The following is a 23,023-nucleotide window of genomic DNA, read 5'->3' on the forward strand; positions in this document are numbered from 1 at the left end:
GCAAAAAAGGCAGTCACCGGGTAATTGAAGCATGACGACTATCCGGCTTCGCCTAATTGGACTTGGCATGTTGATTCCCGTCCAGGGCCAAGAGCCAGGATAGCCGCGACCAACAACGTGGTAGCGGAGGAAAGGAACGATACAATCTCGATATGATCGTCGCGGGGGGTTACGTCGAGAAGCCTGGGGTGCCGGAGGGGCGCATCCCTTCGGGATTGGAGTTCCAGGTTGTCTGCCAAGTAGTATATCTATCCACGGCTTCCAACCCGTTTCTTTCCAGTCGAACCTGGTTCATCCTCATCCGAGCTTCTCTCAACCTCCTCACGATACGATCACCATCTCACGATGAAGTTCCTCACTCAGATCTCGGCCGCGCTCGGCCTCCTGAGCACCAGCGTCCTGGCCCACCCCGTCCTCGATGACCTCCTGCAACCCTCGGCGCCATTGAAGCGCGCGGCGGCCGCCCTGACGCAGGTCAACAGCTTCGGCGACAACCCGTCAGGAGCCAAGATGTACATCTACGTGCCCTCGCAGCTGGCCGAGAACCCCCCCATCATCGTGGCCATCCACTACTGCACCGGCACGGCCCAGGCCTACTACAGCGGCTCGCCCTACGCCCAGCTCGCCGACCAGAAGGGCTTCATCGTCATTTACCCGGAGTCGCCCTACAGCGGTACCTGCTGGGATGTGTCGTCCAAGGAGACATTGACTCACAACGGAGGCGGCAACAGCAACTCGATTGCCAACATGGTGTCTTACACCCTCGAGCAGTACGGTGCCGACGCCAGCAAGGTGTTTGTCACCGGCTCTTCGTCGGGTGCCATGATGACGGTGAGCAAAGGAGTTCTGAGAGTTTAAGAAGAGGTACTGACAAGTAGAAATCAGAACGTCATGGCGGCCACGTACCCCGAGCTGTTTGCCGCTGGCATCGTCTACTCGGGTGTCCCAGCCGGCTGCTTCTACGACCAGGCCGGCGGCGCCGACACGTGGAACAACTCCTGCGCCACCGGACAATCTACCGGCTCAGCCGAGCTCTGGGGTTCGGTATGTTCCCTTTTCACAAAAACAAGAAAACTAAAAAAGAAATAAAGAAACTAAAACTAACTCCCCCAGATCGCCCTCAACATGGACCCCGGCTACGACGGCCCCCGCCCTAAGATGCAAATCTACCACGGCTCTGCCGACACCACGCTGTACCCCAACAACTACAACGAAACCATCAAGCAGTGGGCCAGCGTCTTCGGTTACGACTACACCAAGCCCGACGAGACCGCCGGAAACACCCCGCAGTCCCAGTACACCACCTACACCTGGGGCGACAACCTCATCGGCATCTATGCTCAGGGCGTCGGCCACACGGTGCCTATTCGGGGGAGTGATGATATGACGTTCTTTGGGTTGTAGATGTGCATTCTTATGACTGACGGGAGAGGGTTATTGGCGAGGAAGGGAATGATCAAGATGTAAATACATTGCGAAGCAGTCCATGTTATTGAGAAGTGGACTTGGCCGCCCCTCCCTTCCCCTGTTCTCCCTGCTGCGATACATGCCGTCGAACCCCCAGCCACAAGCGCAATCAGCGATCAAATCAACATTAAGAAAGTCCAGACGAACAACATGAACCACTATCCGGACTAGACAGCTTAGTGGCCAGTATATTTACAGCAACAGTCAGCGATGCAACACGTAACACAGCAAACCACGTACCGCAAGCCCCTACCCACAGAACCCAAGCAATCGCAACATACCTCCCTCCCCCGCTGGCTTTCCAATTTCTTCTTCCTCGATCCACCTTTAGCTTTCTTCCCTCTCCCTTTTTCTCTTCTGTCTCCCGCCGGAAAGGGGGTGGAGGGAGATGGAGATACCTCCCGGAAGGAAGTCCTGATCTCATTCTCGTTGCTGGGATGCGAAGAGTAGCACATGGTTTCTTCATGTGTAGACGGAGGCCTAGTGACGAGCTCATGCCCCGTTGGGGAGGTATGAGTTTGGCGCGTCGACATCGCGGGAATCGTTTATGGTTTGTCGTTTGTTTGAGAAGAAATCAGTTTTTCTTTGGGTGTAAGTTCGCCGACAGATGTGAGCCGACTGTAGGAGGAAATGAGGCTTTCCAAAGAGGACAGGCCGAAGTAGGTCGATTGAGGAGGTTATTCAGTTCTGACTTTTTGAACCCAGATATGAAAGTTCGGGGAGAAACTCACACGGCCCTGGGCGGTTTCTCAAAAAAGCTTAAATAAGCCGGAAGGGCTAGCAAACAAGACGACCCGTGATTCAGAGGCAACCCGGGCTGCGGCCCGTTACGCGCTGGTCAGCGCGTCATGTGGTGTGTTGGTGGTTCAAAACGCTGCCAACAAACGAGGTCTTCTTGTAAGGCAAACATGTCGGTCAATTTAAGGAGCTTTACGCAGAGAACGAGGGAGCTATCTCCGCCGGCTTTGGTGGCTGTCACCGGAGCAGGAATAGCCACGCAGGCATTATGTCAAACATGTCATGTAGGCACCTATACTATGAGGCAGTCTATGTCATGTATTGGACTCGTCCTCTCCTCTGCTCCCTGCGATGCCTACACCCGAAGCTCTAGCCGCCAACTACCATAAGGACCATAGCCCACGATGAAATCAACACCAACAAGAACCAAACCCACCAAACGGGCCATTAACTATCCGAGACACGGGCAGGGCTCTCTCCCGTCTGTACAGATAGTTCGACAACATCCATACACACAGCGCATGTACCCCCAAATACAGTCAGCTATGCCACCCAAGAGTACACCCATACACTTGAAACAACCACAACAGATACAGGCCACGCGGTCCCAAATACCGCGAACCGTGCCAGCCAAGAATAGACCCGTATACTTGAAGAAAACACGACACCACCAGGACCCGCAGTCCCAAATACCGCAAACTGTGCCACCTAAGAGTAGACCCGTATACTTGAAGAAAACACGACACATACAGCCCATGTCCTCCCACTGCTGCTTTGCCAATTCCTTCCTACTGGGTTCCCTATTTTCTCTTCTATATCCCGCGGAATAGGGAGTAGATGGAGACGGCGGTGCTTCCCAAGCGGAAGCCTCGATCCCGGTCTCGCTTCCGGGCTGTGGGGAGTAACTCATGCCTGCGGTATGAGTGGGCGGGGGCCTGGTGACGAGCTCATTCTCGGTGGGGGGAGTGTGCATTTGGTGTGTCGCCATCGTTCTTTGATGAATCCTTCCCCCTGTAAAACAGGTTGTAAGAGATGTGTAATACCGGGTAAGAAACGGCGAATTCTGCCAAACCTGACAGACTTAAGTATTGCAGATTGATTGCTGAAATTGCGTATGAATTAATTCTGGGATTTTCGGCCTGGGGATGATCGCCTGGGGAGAAAAGTCACCTGGCCGTGGGGATTTATCAAAAATCTCAAATGGGCGGGAGGGCCCAACAGACAAAGAACAAGTCGACTTGTCCACTGATTCAGACGCCGCCCGGGTTGCTGGCTGTTACGTGCTGGCCGGCCGGCGTGTCATATGGTGTGTTGTTGGTGGTTGGAAACGCTGCTAACAAAGGACGTTTTCCTTGTAGTAAAGGCAAACATGTCGGCCGAATTTAAGGAGTCCTAATTACGTACCTTAGGTACGCAGAGAACAAAGGAGCTATCTCCGCTGTCTCTGGTGATTGCCACTAGAACAGCAACAGCCACGCAGACATTATTTCAGATATATCATATAGGTCTCTATACTATCTGGCAGTCTAGGTAGCTATATTATGAATTGGACTTGACTCGACTTGACCACCCAGCCTCCAACTACCGTAAGGATCATAGCCCGCGATCTCAAATCAGCATCAAGAAGATCCAAGCCCACCAAACGAGCCATCGATTAATTTCCGAAACCTGAGCAGCGCACGCAGCCACATGTACCGATACATAGAACCCCGTCAATTAGGCAAATTAGGCCGCATAGAATACCGCAAACTATACCACCCACGACCATAGCCGTATTCTTCAGGCAAGAACAACAGCTCCCAGAGCACGTCTCCTTCCTTCGCTGCCTTTCCAATTCCCTCCTACTCGACCCCCCTCCGGCTGTCCTTGCTCCCCCATTTCCTCTGCTGTCTCCCGTTCTGTCTCCCGCCGGATAGGGAGTAGATGAAGATGGCGGTACCTCCCGGGCCGAAGTGCCAATCTCGACCCCGCCGCCAGTATTGGAGGGATACCTCATCGCTTCGGCATAGGTGGGCGGGGGCTTGGTGATGAGCTCATACTCGGTGGGGGGAGTATTATGTATTTGGTGTGTCGACATCGTTCCGTGATGAAACCTCCCTGTGTAGAACAAGTCGCGAAGGGTGTGTGCCGGCTGTAGGAAACGTCGAATTGTGTCAGCGGAGCGAGACTGATGTGGATCGACTAATGAAATTGCCTTGGGTATTAATTCTAGACTTTTCAGCCTGGAAATGAGCACCAGGGGAGAAACTCACCTGGCCCTAAGCGGTTCATCAAAGCCTCAAATGGGTGGGAGAGCTAACAAAAAAAGACCAAGATGGCTCGTGATCCAAAGGCGACCTGGGTTACTAGCCGTTACACGCCGGTCGGTCGGCGTGTCATATGGTGTGTTGTTCGTGGTTGAAAACGCTGCCAACAAAGGACGTCTTCTAAGGCAAACATGCCAGCCGAATTTAAGAAGGTTGACGCAGAGAACAAAGGATATATCCACGGGGGTCGTAACCGGAGCATGAACAGCCATGCTGACCCGATTTCAAGCATATCCTTTAGGTACCTAGGTACCTATATAACCATCAACACGCATTTCTAAAATCTCCCACAACAGTCCGCCAGACCTTTTCCTCGATTAACATTCTTTATCGACCGCATCACCTCACACCCACGGTCTAACGAAGCCAACCACAGCCATGTCAACAAACCCACCCCCCATCTTCACCGACGACGACGTCATCCACGAGCGCGGCCCCAAACGTCTACCAATCCTATTTCCCATCTACTTAAACCTAGACGGGAAGCCGAACGTAAGCCGCAAGCCAAAAGTCGTGCCACCCCCCACATACACAACCACAACCACCTCCGACTCCAACGATAAGAGCTCCGGCCTTAACCGCCCCCTTGCTTCAACCCCACGACACCCCGAAGCTTATTATTCCCAGCATCAATGCCCGATATGCGACCGGTTCATTGCCATCGATGAAGGGGCCGATTACATCGGGCACTTGAAATGTCTACATAGGGGGACATGCCCCCGGCCGGAGTGCATGCTCGCATACTATGGCCGAACGGACAAGTGGGTGGGATTAGAGACCGATACACCAACACCGCCAACAACATACAAACAAGAGGCCAAATTATTCTGCCAAGCCCCAGGGTGCAAAGAGGAGATTGAATCGTGGTGTCTGGTGAAGGCGAGACGGGATATTATGGGGGGGTCTGTTATCGCTGTGTCAACGCATGAGCCGGGGGTTGATGAGGCCTGGGAGGAGGCGGTTGCGAGAGTGAAGGAGAGGAGGAAGGAGGAGGATCGGAGGAGGATGAAGGAATGGAAGAAGGAGTTGAAGAGGGAGCAGCGGGAGAAGAAGAAGGAAGAGAGGGAGGAAAAGAAGGAGAAGAAGAAGGAGGAGAGGAAGGAGAAGAAGGGGCTGTTTTGGTGAGATTTGGGGGTGGACCTCTAAGCTTTCATAGCCAGGGTTTGTATGCCTCGCCCCTACTGTGGTTATCTGCTTTCCTGTCATTGTCGTTGTCTTCGTTATTTACATGATGCATATAATGAGTACCTAGGAAGTTGAGCTAGACAGTCACTCAGTTCATCATTAACGTACCAGCTGACATGCATTAGTTGATGAAAATCTTGTAACACTCCATCCCCTAGATTCCAGACCCTATCTTTCCCTTTCTTTTAACACTGATTTCGTTCTTCTTTCTTTCCTTGTATTTCCGCGAACGAACCTGTGCGCCCTCAGATAGACAACATGGCCCATCTAACGAGACCATTTTCTTGTGTTGGCAGTCAGGTCTCCCCCGGCCCAGTACGACACAATGGGTAATTAACTGTCAAAATCCATCTGCTTAGGTAGGTAGGATGGCCATCAAAACGTCACAAGAACAAACGACAGCACCAACCCAGCAGTTAGGCGCGCCAGCACATGTAGCAGAACAACTGAGCGCATTCCAAGAGGCAAGCGGACCTACAAGCCTAGGTAATTACAACCACAATCAATTGCGTTGTTTCTAGAACAAGAATAACATGAAAAAGGAAATGAAAACAGACCTCTCCGTTCCATTTGACCAGTGAATATCACGCCAGCTGAGAATACAAATAATACAAATACATGTGTCAACCATGCACTCACTGATCCTCCCGTGAGCCCCGTCCCCACTTCTAATGAATTACCTATCCAGCCCAACAATCGCCAAGTAATCGACCACCCAAGCAAGTAATTACATGTTCGCCGTTTCGTCCACAACCTCTCGTCCTCCCAATCCGCTTTACCATCGAGTGTGTGTGTGAGGTGGGATTGTTATATAATAACGTCATACTCTGCAGGTTGTCAGTGGATTTGTCGGCCCGCTAACCCTAAGCCCCCTTTTTTGTAAAATTAAGTCCCGCCCAGCCTCTCGTGGTTCTGCTGTTTTCTGGCATATTTATAGGCATCGCGGTAGGCTAGCCTCGCCGGTTCAGCGCGGTTCTTGTAGAATTGCGGACCTTTCGCGTCCATGACCTCCTTATACTTGATGTTGAACTTTCTCCACAACCTCTCCCTCTCCCGATCAGGGGGTCCACTGATCACCCCAGGCAAACGCCCCAATCCGCTTTACCATCGAGGCGTATATGTCCTCTTGGTTCCTCAGCCGCTCCAGACAAGCGGCCCGCCCTGCCTCGTCGACGTCCTGAAGATCTTTAACGCCCTGGACCACCGCCGCCAGCCACGGGCTCAGCATCTCCATTAGGCAGGGCCGGCAGCCTTGCGGGGCCTCGGCGCCCTCGGTCAAGGTGGGCTCGACGCTCCGAGCCAAGCTAAGCCCGAGATGCTCCCCATCGTCCGGTTGCGCTCCAGACGATGCGAACTCCTCGTGGCTCGCCAAGTGGTACGGCGCGATAGAATGTTCGCAGTCCGTAAACTTCAGCGACGCCCGGCACACGGGGCAGGCGAGCGGCCGGTGCCTGTCCACGACACATGTGCTGATCCAGGTGTGGATGCATTCCCGGCAGCACATGTGGCCGCACACCAAGACCGCGGCTGGACTGGATACCGCCATGGGCGCGAAGCGGTCTCCACTGGCGGTGGCAAGGGGGTTAGGGACCAAGGTGGTGCCGGGAGCTGGCAAGCCCGCGATGTCGAGCTCCGCGACCAGGCAGATAGGGCAGGTCGCGATGATTGCGGGCTCATTGGCTAGGAGGGAGTTGGGCCGAGCCTGGCGCTTCAGGTATTGACGCACGTCGCGCCACAAGTGCGTTTCGACGACGGCGCGGGGATCCTCCATGCTGTTGTTCGGGGAGGTCTGGCTGGTGGTGTCGGCAGCCGCGTGCGAAGGGTCCACAACCACTTTGTTGTTCTGGTCCTCAGCAGGGGGGGTGAGATCGACCATGGTTGTAGATGGGGGGATTATAGAGGGCGGGGGGGTGAAAAGGAGAAGAAAGAAGCTTCCAGCGGATGTATCGTTAGCGTGGGTTGTACTTGCCAGACTTCAGATGAAATCTGGTGCATCTAACAATACCGGTTGAAGCAGCCTAGAGAAGATGATCTAGAAAATGTCAGTGTCTTTCACAGTACAATCCCAGACTTTTTATAATTGCCCAGGACTCAAAGTCGGGGAACTTTATGTTCCATACCTGACACCCGTATGACCAAACCTTAACCCTACTTCCCCACATGAATGACCAACTTCCCCATCGTTCGACCCGTCTTCAACTTCTCAAATGCCTTAGGCACGTCCCCGAATTCGTAAGTTTCCCCAATAACGACCCGAATCTTCTTATCTGCAATCCACGTCCCCAGTTGTTTCAGATCCTCGCGGTTGGGGCGCATCACAAACAGCTCATACTTGCGTTTTCCACCCCCGAGAAACGCAGGCCGCAGTAACCTTGGTGTAATCGTCTTGACCGAGTGTGCGTCCAGACCCGCTCCAACCTGCACGAACCGGCCCGTGGGCTGCAGGAAATCGTTGGCCGCCTTGTACAGCGAGGCAGGCGACCCCACATTGTCGACGACCAGCGTAAACACCTGGCCTTTTGCTTTGAGAGCCGCCGAGACGTCGTTGGAGTTGTAGTCGATGAGCTCGTCGGCGCCGAGCGAGCGGCAAAGGTCGGCCTTTCCGGGGGAGCAGGACACAGTGACGTGACAACCGAGGAGTTTAGCGATTTGGATGCCAAAGGTGCCGGTGCCCCCTGAGCCTCCGTTGATGAAGACCTTGTCGCCCGCTTTGACATGGGGCACGATGCTCTCTATTGTGGTATTAGTCCAAGCTACTCTACTGTGTCCAATAGCTGCAAAATCGAGGGAAACTCACGATACGCCGTAAAACCCGCCACGCCCACGGCAGCAGCATCATCAGGGCTCACCCCGTCTGGCAGACGCGCAACATTTTTTGCTGGGGTTGTGGTATACTCGCTCGTGGTACCGTGTTGCTGGAAGCCTGTCCGACCAAAGACTAGATCCCCAACGTCAAACCCGGCCCTCTCGTCCGCCGGGCCTGCAGTCCGCACCACACGCCCGCAGAAATCGGTGCCTGGAGTTGCCGGTGAACCAAAGACGATGCGGGACAAGAATCCTGTCTCAGGCGCCTTGTAGTCGACGGGGTTGATGCTCGTCGACAACACTTGGATGAGGAGTTGGGCAGTGCTGGGGTTCGTGGGGAGTCTAGGGACGGGGACGGCGTTTTGAAGGGTGAGGTTCTTCTCGAGGCCTCCTGCCGTCTTGGAGTATTGCCACGCCTTCATTGTCTTGGGAATCGACGTTGAGGCCATGATGGTGTATGGAAGCTGCGACGGTCCCCTAACACTTGCTGTGACTAAGATATAATTATTTTCAGACAGTTTCAAGCACAATACTGAGTACAATATGATCACAAAACTACACACAGCTTAATACCAGAATCTGGTAACCTTTATTCTATATCTCCTGACGTGATGGCGATGGCGCAAACCTGAATCGCGTCGGCTATGACGATATTATACCGATTCCCCGTGTCGGCCAATCGCGACGCACCGATTCGCCGCATCGGGGTGACATCATGGCACCGACAGATCTGATCGATGCCCCAAGGGTTAGGGTTTGCACAGACCTCTCCACGTCCTCGTTGAAGCAATGGGAAAATGGGGATTAACTATCGGAGGTCAGGTGATCTTAGAACTCAAAGTGAGCAGTTACGTTCATGGGTGTCACGTGCGTCACGCCGCCACCATCATCAATCTCTGTGCAAAGTTATAACGTTAATATGTTTCAGGATTGAGAGCGTCGGGTCAAGGGAACAACCATCACGGCCCGCTCACCACCCGGTCCCAGCCGCAAACGACCCCACGAAAACCCCACGAAGGAACGCGACGCCGATCCAGAGGCCAGAGCATTTCCATGCCCGATTAGGCAACTCTCTCCGCGTCGCGCGGCCGGCAGGCAGGGGTCGGCCGGCGTTGGCAACTTGCAACGAAAGAAATTATTCGCCAATTCGACCCCGATGAGTTCGAACATCGGAAAGGTTGCGCGGACAAGAAGAAATCTCTTTCGGAATGTGGGTGACACTGTCTCAACCTCCTTCAAAAACTCCGTAGTTCACTACACTAGGGTTATTTCTTCCTAGCCCGATTTCCCCAGATTCCCGTCCCCCTTAATCATCAAATCACATCATTCGAGGCGCCGGATGTTGCCGGATCACCTCGTTCGCAAGCCCAACGCAAAACAGTAAAACCACAAGGAGATCCATGTTGTTGACCTCGGTTAGGCACGGTGACACGTTTGCACATGGCGAACGCCAACCAAACGTGATCGAGGCTCCAGTGCTGCCAGTGCGGCATTTGCACCGGTCTAACTGATTCTGCACAAGGCTCAAAAAAATGAGGGGAGAGAAAGGGGAAACAAAAGGCGCGGCCTTCCCACTTCGCTACTACTCTGCGATGCACATCCATGTGGGAACCAGGGGTCGGGCGCGGATCTTCACCTCGGGCACGGCATTCGATCTGTGCTCCAGCCCTCAAGGCCCTCTTGGTCAGCATACTGTAAATTTAGGGTACCACAAGTTGAAGGATGGATGCCGTGCCGTTTCAGGGATGTGGGAAGACGGTGAGCAACGCGGGAGTTATTTGCACTGCATGCTGCAGCGGCTGGGACCAACACTTGGGTCGCTAAATTTTTTAAAATAAGGACAAGGAGGATGACGGGTTCCTCGACTCTTTTTGATTCTGTCTCTCCGGAGGCATTCATCATGCATGACCGGTTGCCGTTTGGGACGACCACGACGCCATCCGGCCTTTTAGAAACGACTTTATGAACGGTAAAACGAGTACGACGAAAACAGTGTAACACGCGTATCTCGGCTTTAACATCGACGCCAACACACGCAGGCGATTCCTTTTATTTATTATTTTAATTATTATTTTATTTTTGAAAACCTTCAATGCACCGCCGGAGTCGGCAAATTTCAACAACGCCCAAGAACACCACCAGCCCACAACTACTCCCAATATCGATAGTCTCCCGCATCACCCTCCATCATGGGGACCTCCCCCGAGGTCCTAGCTACCTCGCTCACAGCCGTCAACATCACCGCGCTGGTTCTCGCCGTGACGATTACCGCGCTCCGGTGTTATGTGAGAATCCGTTTACTCAAAGCCTTTGGACCGGATGACTGGCTCATGGTGGCCGCCGTTGTATGTCCCTGGACGACGAGTTCTGTGTGTTCTGTGCAGCGGACGCTGACCGGTGGTGTTAGATATTCTTTGCCTTTTACTGCGCTTTTTCGCTCGCTGGGGTGTCGAACGGGACGGGGTATCATGTGGACCAGCTCAGTAAGGAGGCGTATGCGGAAGCCAAGAAGGTGAGTTCCGCTGTCCCTGTCGTTTTCCAACTTTTTTTTTATCTTACTCTTTTAAGAGAAGACATCTAACCACGTGCTACAGTGGTGGTACTGCTGCTACCCAACCTACGCCATCACGATGATGCTCACCAAGATGTCGATGGCGCTCTTCTTCCGCCGGGTGATCGTCGAACGAATGCACCACTGGATCCTCATGGCGGCCTCGGTGCTCACGATCCTCACCTGCGTCGTCTTCTTCTTTGCCTGCATCTTCCAGTGCTGGCCCGTCAGCTTCTGGTGGGACAAGTACAGCCAAGACGGCTACTGTGTGCCGGATAAGGCAGTGCTGGCGCTGGGGTTTCTGTTTAGCATCATTAACATTGTTACGGACTTTACCTTTGCGCTGATGCCGGCGTGGATCTTGTCGCATCTGAATATGCGGAGGAGGGTGAAGGTGACGTTGTATTTGTTGATGGGGTTGGGATGCATGTAAGTGTTTTTCGTCGTTGTTTACTTACCCCCTGAGCCCCTGGGAGTGCAAGTATCAAGGAAATCACTGACTCGTTACCTCAGTGCAAGCGCCGCAGTCGTCGCCCGACTCCCCTACCTCCAGTACCTCTCCAGCCCCGATTTCCTGTACGACACAGTCCCCGTAGCCATCTGGTCAACCGTCGAGCAGTGCCTAGCCATCAGCGCCGGCGGGTTAGCCACGCTTCAACCCCTCCTAAAGCAAGCCAGCTTCAAACTCGGTTTTGGTCCCCGTCCATCCATCCCGGGACAATCGCGTTACAAGCAGCAGGACGGCCAGGGGGGCACAGCGGGATCGATTGCGGTCAAGAGGTCGTTTGCGCGCACGACAGAGGTCAGGACGTCGGCGCATGAGAGGGGGGATCCGAACGAGTTGAGGTTGCAGCCCATGGTGGGGGAGTACTCGGCTGAGTGTTATAATACGAGTGAGGAGTTTCTGCGGCTGCCGTCGCCGGATGGGATGAAGAAATCCAGCGAGGGTCCTTGAAGAGAGTAGTTTTTTTAAAAATTAAATAAGCGTTTAATTACCAGCCATCAAAAAGAGCAACGGCATATTTTACGCCGCCATGAGTTAAAACACATTATCGCTACATGCAGATATGTACCAGTGATTAATTTTACATAATAATACATCTATCCCGACTACCGCACCTACTCCAGCGCCTTGAGGATCTCATCAGCCGCCTTCTCAGCCACCATAAACGTCGACACAGCGGTAAAGGTCCCCGGAATGCGCGGGAACACCGACGCATCAACTACCCTCAACCCTTGCACGCCCCTGACACGGAACTTGCTATCCAACACAGCCATCGGGTCATCATCCGCCCCAATCGGGCACGTACAGCTGGCATGATGCCCCCACGCGCCATCCCGGATGTACTGCTCGATCTCCTCCTGCGTCTGGATGTCCTCGCCCGGCAGGTCCTCGTGCATGGGCACGAGCTGCCGACGGATGGCATCACGGCCGAGCTGGATGGCCTCATACATGGCCTGCAGGTCCTTCTTGTACTCGTCACCAGCGGTGTTGTGGGCGCCGGTGCCAAAGTAATTGTACACGACCGCGGGCGGGTCGAGGGGGTCGGCCGAGCGGAGGGTGACGGTGCCCGCGGTGTTGCGCGGGTGGGCTTTGAGGACGGCCCAGGTCCAGCGCCGGAGGCTGGAGGTAGCGTCGTACGAGTAGTTCGGGTAGTAGCCCATGAAGTTGACCGGCCCGCCGAAGACAAAGGCGTCGAAATCGTCCGGGTGCAGGGCCGAGTCGGCGGCCGCGCTGGACTTGAGCAGCATGACCACGGGCAGGCCGTTGGAGGCGTAGGTGCCCCGGCCGCTGACCAGGGCCGGGTTCTCCCACAGGTCGAGGCAGTCGTCGTGTGTGTTGTTGAACTGGAATGTGCAGCCCTTGAGAGCGGGCCAGTCCGCGGGCGCGGTGGTCGTGACGGAGATCTCGTAGTGGTCCTGCAGGTTAGTGCCGACGCCGGGGAGGTCCACCACCAGCGGGATGCCGAACTCAGCGAGCTCCTCGGCCGGGCCAATCCCGGACAACTTCAGGATCTGCGGCGAGTTGTAGGTGCCGCCCGAGATGATCACCTCGCGCGAGGCCGTAGCCGACCCGGGCGTGCCCTTGCTCGAGGACTTGCCGCTCAGCGGGCTGGCTCGGTACAGGTGGGCGCCGTCGAGGAATTCCACGCCCGTGGCCCGTGGGGGGGTGGAATCATCAAAGACAACGCGGGTAACGTGGCAGTTGAGACGCACGTCCAGCGGGTACTTCTTGCTGCCGTCCAAGTTGCGGGCATCACGGACAGCGACCACAAACTCGCGGGTCCCCGTGCGCCGGCCGTCGTTGGTGCTGATGGGCACCTGGTAGTAGCTCTGGTGATGGTCGCGCAGGGCCGAGTCGGCGTTGGCGTCGCCGGCCAGCAGCGTGGCCAGGTTGACCACCTGGTCGGTCAGGTTGCCCAGCGCAAAGGCACCCCCCAGGATGGTGGCCAGCAGTTGCGGGTCCTCGAGCGGGATCGTCAGCGGCGCCAGCTCCGTTGTTAACCAGCCGTCGACGCCGTGGCCGCCGTACAGACCCTGCAGGTACTGCTTCTTCTCGAGCCGCTCAAAGTACCGGCGCATGTTGTCCGGGGCCCACGACTCGTCGCCCGTCACATCCACCAGGTGCTCAAAGTCCGACCGGTGCGGGTAGACGGCCACCATCGCGTTGTGCGCAGTACACCCGCCGAGCGTGCCCGTGCGGGGGTAGAGGGTGCCTCGGATCGTAGACCCGGGGGGCGGGTTGAGGCCCGTGTAGGTGCCGCCGTCGGGGGTGTCATATGTGGTCTTCCAGTCGCGGGCCTGCTGCTCGTCGTCGGCATAGTGGCGGACAAAAAAGTTCCACGACGCGTGCTCATCCTCGGACATCCTGGCCTGGTACGCGGGAACACTGTAGTTGGTGCTGGCGCCCTGGTCGTCCCCGGCCTCGATTAGCAGCGTCTTGTGCCCGGTCAACGCCAGACGCGCCGCAAGAGGGCCACCCCCCGCGCCGGAGCCGACGACGACATATTCGTAGCCAGTTAGCTCGACCGCGTGTGCGAGGGTAGCCCAGCCGGACGCGAGGGCGAGAACCCCTGTGAGATGCATGGCCGTGACAATGCGACCGACAATTAGGAGAAGGCTTCAATCGATGATGCGATGTAGACAAGAGAAAACTGTAAGGCGGTCCAAGCATGCGTTATGTTGGAGAGCTGGTCGAAAAAGGCCCAACTGAGTCCCGGTGAGTGCTTCCAGTTTTCTTTAAACCCCGACTCCCCGACCTTGTTCAAATAATTCACCGTCAGCAGTTCCAACCTCGGTCTACTAACGTTAGTGTATCACCCTGGTTCAGCTCAGCACCGGACTCTCCGCTTTACCGCAGGAGTTTAAAATTATCAGCTCCCAAGCTCACCTCGAGAACCCCACCACGTCTAATCTGATCAACCCAGTTCTCCTCATTCTGTTTCACCGTGTAGACAGTAGTGGATGTGTACTGTAGAACGGGGCAGGTTATCTCACCACGCGCGTCACGGGGGCCCAGAAACCTTGGTGCTCGTCTCTTCGGCGAAAAGGACGCCGACAAAAAAATGCAACTCAAGGTCCAGTTCCTAGATGCTAGTTCAGTGAAATCCACCCGGAGACTCCACTTTAACGTGTAAATTTCCTAAAGCGGTAGGAGATCGACGGTAAACAAGGGGGAGCGCGGGGGAGAATTGACCAACAGGGGTCCATGCTCGCCCACAATTCATCGAGACGTCCAACGGTCCAAAACATCCAAGATCTTGAGGATGGCCAAGACGTCCATGTCCAAGATTTCGAAAGATGTCTACTATGTATTCGTAGGATGTCCGTATTTTTTTTAACTACACGTCACAACCTCTTTCCGCCCTTGCCCAATATTAGGTACATATACTGCGCTCTGCCTGCCCTTCCAAAATGCCGGGGGCCCGACACGCCTGGGCATCTGTCTGGGCGAGGCTGTTTGCTCCTGCCTCGTCCACCTTGCTCAAGTTTATCTCGGACGGCCGTCACTGTCCACCTGCAACTTCCCGTCGTTGCAGACGTACGCATCACAAATCATATGCGCTGCGTTGCGTTGGGCAGGCGCGCAGGCTGACCACATCCAATAGCCGGCATTCCTACGCAACAAACGACGAGGCCAACAGTCATGCGATCCAATTTTTGAGGCCGTCCATGCGCAGAAGTCAACCGATAGGAAAAATCTGAACAAATAGGTTTTCCCCGAGCTCGTGTCACTCGTTTGTTCCCTCAATTCCAGCCATGACGGCAAGAACTCCCAGGCAACAGCAGAGTTGGCTGTCATCAAACAGAGCCTCTCAATAGCAGACAGAAACCGAATTAAATACCCTCTCTCTCCCAGCCACTGTTGGAAACTTAGGTCGCCCAAGCTATCCCAACGACTCGGTCTTCAACGCAAGCTTTGAGCCCCGGCGTTCCGTTCTCCTTGGCCCCCTTTTACCTTCCCTCGCGTTCCTTGCCGGGTAACCACCATCCCTCATCTCTCACGATGGTGACCTTCTCCAGCGACTCATTGAGTAAACTCTGCTCCCAGGATCAGCGGGTCCTGCTCGACTCGATCGACCAACTCCGTTTGCAGGGCATCAACAGCTACATTTCACTTCCCCAAATCATCGTCTGCGGCGATCAGTCGTCCGGGAAAAGCTCCGTCCTGGAAGCCATCTCCGGCATTCCCTTCCCCGTGAAAAGCAACCTTTGCACTCGGTTTCCAACTGAGCTTGTCCTCCGCAAGACCGACCACACGAGCGCCTCGGTCTCTATTGTGCCCCATGAGTCCCGCAGCGAGCAGGAGCGCAAGGCTCTCCTCGCCTTCCGTTCGGATCTAGACGGATTCGATGCTCTCCCAGACCTAATCGAAAAGGCCAAGGCCGAGATGGGCATCACCGCCCATGGCCGGGCCTTTGCAAAGGACATCCTCCGCATCGAGGCCACCGGCCCAAATCGCCCACATCTCACTATTGTGGATCTTCCAGGTCTCATCCACACCGAAACCAAGAACCAGACGGGTGAGGACGTCCAGCTCATTCAGGATGTCGTCAAGTCCTACATGAAGGAGGCCCGCTGCATCATTCTCGCCGTGGTCTCGGCCAAAAACGACTTTGCCAACCAGGTGGTATTGAAGCTGGCCCGGACCGTCGATCCCACGGGCGCTCGCACGCTGGGTGTCATCACCAAACCCGACACCCTGGTCCCCGGGGGCGCCAGCGAGACCCAATACGTCTCTCTAGCCAGAAACCAGGAGGTTGAGTTCCACCACGGCTGGCATGTTCTCAAGAACCTGGACTCGGAGAAAGGCATCGCCGACCTCTCCATCCGGGACGCTGAAGAGACCGAGTTCTTCAACCATGGGGCTTGGAAGTCCCTACCCGTCTCCTCTCTCGGCATCGACAGATTGCGCACCCGTCTCAGCCGGGTCCTCCTGGGCCAGATAGCCACCGAGCTGCCCAGTTTGATGGAGGAAATCGACCAAAAGTTCAAATCCTGCCGGGAGCAGCTCGACAAGTTGGGCATCCCACGGACCACTACGGATGAGCAGCGCATGTACCTGGTCCAGCTGAGCCAGTCATTCCAGGCCTTGGTAAAGGCTGCCGTCGGCGGCAACTACGACAGCTCCTTCTTTTGTGACGCGAAAACCGACCGAGGCTACCAGCAGCGCATCCGGGCCGTGGTGCAAAATCTCAACGAGGACTTTGCTTCGCAGATGTCGCTCAATGGTCACTATCGGACTATCGTCGAGAAGCACAGCCTAGAAGACACTGTGACGGAAATACTTGTTCCCCAGCAGGACATTCGGGTTTCCAGGGAGGAGTTTATTGATCAAATCGAGCAACTGATGCGCAAGACCCGTGGCCGTGAGCTGCCAGGTACCTTCAATCCCATGATCGTCGTCGATCTATTCCGCGAGCAATCGCGCCCCTGGGCCGCCATCGCCCGCCGCCATGTCGATGACGTCTGGACCGCTGCCTCGACCTTTGTCAAGTCTGTTTTGCTACACACCGCCGATACTTCAACGGCCAAGTCGCTTCAGCACATCGTGTTCGACCCCGCCCTGCAGCGCGTCCTACAAGCAATGCGTGACAAGACCGCGGAGCTCCTCAGCCCGCTTCATGGCGGCCATCCTATCACATACGACCATGCCTTCACCGAGGCCCTCAACAAGGTCCGTTCTAGCAGGCGGAGTCAGACACCGGAGGATATCCTCCTCAAGTTCTTCAACTGCACGTCTATTTCCACAAAAGTACACCTCGGTGGAGATTATGATCTCAAAGCGCTTGCAGCCGCTCTAACCCAGGACAATGGGTCAAACATGAAGCGGTTTGCCGCTACCGAGGCACTCGATTGCTTGAACGCATACTATGAGGTGTGTCCTGTCTTCAACCCCCCCCCCCAATTTCCCTCTCCGGATCCACCACGGCTATGCACACTCAACCAACTAAAATGGGACTAACCATCTACCCAACTCTTCAGGTAGCTCTAAAACGGTTTGTGGACGACATGGCTGTCGAAGTCATCGAGGCCAAGCTGGTGTCCATCCTCGACAACATCCTCTCCCCGCTCTCGGTCTGCAAAATGGACTCTCAGGAGGTGGCCAGTATTGCGGGAGAATCCGAAGAGATCCGCACGGAGCGCGACCAGCTGAAGAAGCAACTCCATGTTCTCCGAAATGGTTCAAAGACTTGCAGACTCTTCCTCGGGTATCGAGTCAGTGGGGGTATGATCCCTCCAATATTTCTGCCCACCTACTATTCTCTTTGAGCCGTTCACGTTCTGACCGAATGGCCGATATCACAGAATCAGCATTCATCCCCGTTGAGAGGGACCTGGAAGACGACGTCGAGTCCCTGGCTTCTGAGACGGAGGAGATCACACTCCATGAGCTCCTAGAAACAAAGCCGAGCGAATCTCTCTTGGGCGCCCAGGCGCAGCTTGGGGGTGGGGGGAAGAGCAAGAAGAAGAAGGGGAAGAAGACTGTGTCGTAGGTCCCGGTCACCATCTAGACCGTTATTTCAGGCCGCAGGTGTATGTAATGAAGGCCCAAATATCATTCCGCGATTTCAATCCCACATAGTTACTACCTCATTTTGCAGTCCATGCTTTTGCCGTTGGTCTAGGCTAAGAACAAGCCGCCAAAGAAGCGAACTTTGCCGGATGCCCTTGTTCGGCCAGCCGTGTCGATTAGCAGGGCCATGCGCATCTCTCTTGTCTCATTGATGGACTTATTTTGTTGGGTCCATTGTCTTGGGACCATCCCGATCAAAAAGGAGTCTTTGTCACCACACCGATTGGATCAGGTGCCGTCACCTCGTATCAAAGACACATCCTTTGTCTCGTTACTCAACACAACCACAGATACAGGCAGATGCCCAGCCCCAATTAAAGTGTACAAGCTGAGATGCCCATTTCTCGTGTCAAAACTGGCCCGACACTGAAGATGGTTTCCTGGTCGCCATTCTCCCGTCCCAGCCCCTTCTACAACCCATCACCAGCAATCCCCCCAGGACTCCCCCGGTCAAAACTCCAACGACATCGTTTTCTCAGCAACCGATGGGGCAACGAGCTATATGAGGCGGCAAGACCGTCGGCTGGCCAGCTCCCTCAGCGGCCCCAGTTTCGGAGCCAGAGGACCGAAAAGAAGGTTGCGATCCCGAAACCCCTTTCTCGACGTTCGGCCGATGAGACCACCAACAGGACCGGGCAGAGCCCGCAGTCAGGGAAACAAGGCGATCCGGAATGGTGGGAGGGCCTTGTGAAAACTCGTGAATCCCGACGTGGGCGGGACGACGCGCAGACGAAGGCGCCACGGGAAAAGCTTCGCGTCCTCCCGAAGTTTACAGATTTGTTGAAGACGGCACGTGAGAAGAGAGTCGGCGCGAGAAACAGCACGGATGGAACCCCAAATAACCGGCTTGGGGCTGACGACACCACCCCCGTTGTATCGGTTCCCGGAGCTTGGCCGGGTTCCACACACGGCGCTACGCCCGGGACAGGAAGCCGGACGGCCGGGAAACCCAACGTCCTAAGCGGTGTTCAGTTCGACTTCGGACCCGAAGCCCGACGCAAGGCTGGCATAGATGCCGCTGTGCAAACGGAGCCAGAGCTTGATGAGAGAGCCGATGCGGAAGATTTGGTAGTACCTGGAACCGACGAGGCCGGCAACGCAGAAGTGGTGACACCATCGGGCGAACCGCCCGGCTTGGGAAGCTTCACCTCACAACAACAACAATATCTTGAGATTTCCAAACTCCAGCGAGAACGGGAAGCCGATCAGAAGCGGCTAAAGGAACTCCAATCGGAGCTGGTAATTTCCAACATGCAAATTGACCGCAGCGTTCAACAACTCGCAGAAGCCAAACTTGCGTTAGAAGAAGAACAACAGAAACGAATGCCACAAAAAACTAACCAACCTTCATTGGAACAACCACCGCGTGGTCGAGCTGTAGCAACCATGCCTTCTGGCGTCCTAGTAAACTCCAGGGAAGGGAAACAAGCCGTCACGCTCGCCTTCCAGAAACTACGAACCACCATCCTCAAGTTTGCCGGGAGCTCGGCCGTCCAACTGGGCCCGTTGCCCCCCAATCTCGTCGACGTAGACAACCTGCTCCAGCCCCAGGAATGGAACCGTGCGAATGCCGGGCAACGGCGGTACCGGATCATGGCCAAGATCTTCCAGCTGCTGTACCGCCGCATCTTCCGTCCGGGCCTGCGCATCTTTGGCGTCCAGGCTTTTCTCCGGAGCGGGATTTCCGCCTCGGAAGCTTATCTTCGTGCGCTGGAGAAAGACCTTGAGGCAAAAGGAGGTTAGTTTCCATTCCTTGACACCCACCCCCCAACCTCTTACCGTTCACACACACACACACACACACAAAGTACATCTGCTAACATCAGTCTCTCCCATCTCATACACAGTCACCTCAGCCAAACTCGACCACTGGATCGCCACAACAATCACCACCACCACCCCCCTCCGCGACATCCCCAAAGGCGTCGAAGGCCTCGCCCAAGAACTCTTCGACGCCCTCCGACCCGTCATCCGCTTCGCCTTCCGCCGCAACTCAGACTCCGTACACACCCAGATCGCAACCATCTGCATCCAGGCAGTCGAACTGAAACTGACCATGCGCCGGGCGGGAAGCAGGTACCGCATCGAGGTCCCGTCAAGGGACACGAAGCGGTGGGGTGAGCCGGGGTATGATGATTTGACGGGGGGGTTACCGCCTGTGGCGTGGTTAACGGTTGTGGATCGGGAGGTGGTTGGGGCTGGGACTGGGACTGGGACTGGGAGTGGGACTGGTGTTGCTGCTGAATCGAGACTGGGACAAGGCGGGGGGGTAGAAGAGCCATTGAGACAGCCGGGAGGGAATGTGGTGTATGTTCCGTTTGGTGCGCTGACGGGAGTTGGGGAATGGGCTGGTGGGGAGAAAGCTAAGATGGTGTTTGAGAGGGGGGATTTGAAGTTGAAAAGGAAGATTGTTGAGGTGGAGGAAACTGAAGATGTTGAGGGGCCGCCTCGTAAACGGGCAAGTCTTGACAAGGCGACTCAGGGGTAACTAATACGATGGCGGTGGTTTTTTATTCTTGCCCTTTCCATTTTCGAGTATGAGCATCTCTTGGGCTGATAGCCATCAGATCGAGGGGCAGGAGCTAATGTTTCTCTCCTTCGCCAAAAACAGAAAAAAGAGAACAGAATCGTTCCGGAGCCCGTCGTCGTCGTCGACGTGGCCAAAGAAGTGGGGCGGACGCGTCCGCACGGGGCAACCTAGCGCCGGTGTCAGATCCACTTGACAATCTCCGGGCCCGACCCGGTCCGGAGAGGCCCTTAACCCCGAGTAAGCCCGCCGTCAGCAATGCAGTCAGAACCAAACTTCTCCGCTATCCGCCTAGTACAAGAGCGAGACGATCCTCGGTCGGCAAAGCTTTCTTCAGCTGCTTTCTCATCCTTCGTACTTGGTGCAATTCATTTCGTGCTCTTCAGTTTCTCTCGATCGACGCCTTTTACCCAAGCGGACACACTCACATTAAACTTAAACATCCTCAACCACCACCAACAAAATGCATCTCATCCTAACAGGCGCAACTGGCCTCGTGGGCACCGCCGTGCTCGACGCCATGGTCCGGGCCAAAGATGTCACCAAAATTTCCGTCATTAGCCGGAGACCACTCAAGCTCACGGACGACCGCATCAACGTCATCCTCCACAAGGACTTTGAGACGTACGACAAGGAGCTGCTCCAGAAGCTCGAAGGTGCGCAGGGCTGTGTGTGGGCATTGGGGATTAGTCAGACCCAAGTCAACAAGGAGTAGGTTGCTTTACTTACCTTACCTACCTACTCACCCTCCTCCTTTCCCTCTAGAGCGCCTGACACAACGAGTGATGGTTCAACCAACTTACTATTTCCCCCACAGAGACTACGTCAAAATCACCAAAACCTACGCCCTCGCAGCCGCAGAGGCCTTCAAAGACCTCACGCATACCACCAAAACCAAGGAACCCTTCCACTTCGTCTACGTCTCAGGCGACGGCTCCACCTTCAAGCCGGGCCTCTTCACGCCCATCTTCGGGCGAGTCAAGGGTGAAACGGAGCTCGCACTGGCCGAGATGCAGAGGCAGAACCCGACCACGCTCAAAGCCAGCACCGTCCGCCCGAGCTTCGTCGACTGGACCGGCCATGAGGAGATCAAGCCTTACTTGCCGGAGATTGGAGCGGCTAAGAATACGTTCGCCACACTCCTTTCGCCGGTTGCTAAGTACGCGATCAAGGGGAGGTGGAGTCCGACCGGGCCGCTGGGAAGGTTTTTGACGGGTATGGCGACTAATATGTGGGAGGGTGCGTTGGATGGTGAGGGGGTTGAGAGGCTGCCGGGTGGGTTTACCGTGGTGGACAACCCGGCGATGTGGCGCGTGTTGGATCAGGAGGCTGCGGGTAAGAAGTAAAGCCGGTCTTGTTTCTGTTCATTTTTTCAGCTTTTTTTTCTTGTGCATTTTGGCCTTCAACGATACCTTAGTGATACCATGAGCCCTGTTTTAAAACAAAGAAATCTCAACTCCCTCCCGAGGTCCTTCTGCGCTTGCTGTTGGTATGAGTAAGGGCCTGATTGTGTGGTCGCTCTTGGAATGAGCATTTAGCGCAGTGTATTGTAAAATCCCACAGGGCTTTCGCAGCCCACGGGTGTGAATGGACCATATTCGCCCAGGGAAATGAACAAACAGAACTCGGGACAATTAGAGAGGGATAAGAAGGGTATAAAGTTTCTTACGAGTTGTTACGCCAGGGTATAATTAAAGTTGCTGCTTGTTTCGTCAATTGCAACTTGCAACTAGGATATGCCGGGTTCTTGAACTAGGAAACCTTCAACCTTGCTAATTAATGGTCATCGGGGCGGCCCTCGAAAACCCGTCAGAGGCAAACTTGACAGTAGACGGCCAACCAACAGGGTGTATCGGGCCACGATGACCGGGAAGTGATACTGATGTGGTCACGGAACGACGAACTACTCGAGCTAGATCGCATCCTCGAATGCACCCAGAGAGCCCGGTCACAGATCGCAGCATTGCCGACAATGTAGTTCCCATGTACCTCTAGTTTCCAGGGTCCAGAACCCTTATCGAGAGCCGAAAGGTAGGGTCAAAACGGCCCAGAACTGGCGGCACGAACGGGATCGACGACCAGTTCGATGCCCACCTGCATCCGGCGCCAAACATCAATGGTCGGCCGCGTTGACTCAGCCAGAGCCGCATGACACCTGCGGGTGATGGCATTGGTATGTACCCTCCGTCTTCCTCGCCTTCTGATGTCGAGATGGGTGGGGGGAGGCAAGGAGGCGGGGAGGGGCGATGCGAGATCCGAGAAACAAAACCTCCTGTCTCGGGTCCAATCAGAACCCACGCCGTTGCACGTTCGTGGAAGGAGGATGGTCAGGGCCCCCGCAAGGCCGGGGGTGAGCCCGGGAATGG

General features: G+C 55.3%; 9 protein-coding genes across 9 annotated transcripts; 6 read left to right on the forward strand and 3 right to left on the reverse strand.

Moving 5' to 3' along the window:
• Positions 1–345: 345 nt before the first annotated feature.
• On the forward strand, positions 346–1,404 carry C8A04DRAFT_38218 (uncharacterized protein; the record flags this gene model as incomplete). Its single annotated transcript, XM_062784162.1, has 3 exons — positions 346–831; positions 886–1,044; positions 1,114–1,404. 3 exons carry the CDS (start codon positions 346–348, stop codon positions 1,402–1,404), a joined length of 936 nt encoding a protein of 311 aa, XP_062635943.1.
• A 3,485-nt stretch (positions 1,405–4,889) lies between these two features.
• On the forward strand, positions 4,890–5,636 carry C8A04DRAFT_13132 (uncharacterized protein; the record flags this gene model as incomplete). The annotated part of the gene is made up of 1 exon (XM_062777596.1): positions 4,890–5,636. One exon carries the CDS (start codon positions 4,890–4,892, stop codon positions 5,634–5,636), a length of 747 nt encoding a protein of 248 aa, XP_062635944.1.
• Positions 5,637–6,753: 1,117 nt separating this feature from the next.
• On the reverse strand, positions 6,754–7,572 carry C8A04DRAFT_29851 (uncharacterized protein; the record flags this gene model as incomplete). Its single annotated transcript, XM_062781153.1, has 1 exon — positions 6,754–7,572. The coding sequence occupies one exon, from the start codon at positions 7,570–7,572 to the stop codon at positions 6,754–6,756; it is 819 nt and encodes a 272-aa protein (XP_062635945.1).
• Positions 7,573–7,844: 272 nt separating this feature from the next.
• Positions 7,845–8,923, reverse strand: C8A04DRAFT_38219 (uncharacterized protein; the record flags this gene model as incomplete). The annotated part of the gene is made up of 2 exons (XM_062784163.1): positions 7,845–8,428; positions 8,494–8,923. 2 exons carry the CDS (start codon positions 8,921–8,923, stop codon positions 7,845–7,847), a joined length of 1,014 nt encoding a protein of 337 aa, XP_062635946.1.
• A 1,767-nt stretch (positions 8,924–10,690) lies between these two features.
• C8A04DRAFT_38220 (uncharacterized protein) lies at positions 10,691–12,007 on the forward strand (the record flags this gene model as incomplete). The annotated part of the gene is made up of 4 exons (XM_062784164.1): positions 10,691–10,846; positions 10,909–11,013; positions 11,096–11,481; positions 11,566–12,007. The coding sequence occupies 4 exons, from the start codon at positions 10,691–10,693 to the stop codon at positions 12,005–12,007; spliced, it is 1,089 nt and encodes a 362-aa protein (XP_062635947.1).
• A 164-nt stretch (positions 12,008–12,171) lies between these two features.
• C8A04DRAFT_13158 (uncharacterized protein) lies at positions 12,172–14,139 on the reverse strand (the record flags this gene model as incomplete). Its single annotated transcript, XM_062777606.1, has 1 exon — positions 12,172–14,139. One exon carries the CDS (start codon positions 14,137–14,139, stop codon positions 12,172–12,174), a length of 1,968 nt encoding a protein of 655 aa, XP_062635948.1.
• Positions 14,140–15,559: 1,420 nt separating this feature from the next.
• Positions 15,560–17,826, forward strand: C8A04DRAFT_13156 (P-loop containing nucleoside triphosphate hydrolase protein; the record flags this gene model as incomplete). Its single annotated transcript, XM_062777604.1, has 2 exons — positions 15,560–17,431; positions 17,539–17,826. The coding sequence occupies 2 exons, from the start codon at positions 15,560–15,562 to the stop codon at positions 17,824–17,826; spliced, it is 2,160 nt and encodes a 719-aa protein (XP_062635949.1).
• A 676-nt stretch (positions 17,827–18,502) lies between these two features.
• On the forward strand, positions 18,503–20,618 carry C8A04DRAFT_38223 (uncharacterized protein; the record flags this gene model as incomplete). Its single annotated transcript, XM_062784165.1, has 4 exons — positions 18,503–18,923; positions 19,203–19,868; positions 19,978–20,318; positions 20,409–20,618. 4 exons carry the CDS (start codon positions 18,503–18,505, stop codon positions 20,616–20,618), a joined length of 1,638 nt encoding a protein of 545 aa, XP_062635950.1.
• A 502-nt stretch (positions 20,619–21,120) lies between these two features.
• C8A04DRAFT_13147 (uncharacterized protein) lies at positions 21,121–22,003 on the forward strand (the record flags this gene model as incomplete). Its single annotated transcript, XM_062777601.1, has 2 exons — positions 21,121–21,368; positions 21,475–22,003. 2 exons carry the CDS (start codon positions 21,121–21,123, stop codon positions 22,001–22,003), a joined length of 777 nt encoding a protein of 258 aa, XP_062635951.1.
• Between the last annotated feature and the right edge of the window lie 1,020 nt (positions 22,004–23,023).

Source organism: Dichotomopilus funicola, assembly GCF_033296635.1.
Source record: "Dichotomopilus funicola strain CBS 141.50 unplaced genomic scaffold C8A04scaffold_43, whole genome shotgun sequence".
Taxonomy (NCBI): domain Eukaryota; kingdom Fungi; phylum Ascomycota; class Sordariomycetes; order Sordariales; family Chaetomiaceae; genus Dichotomopilus; species Dichotomopilus funicola.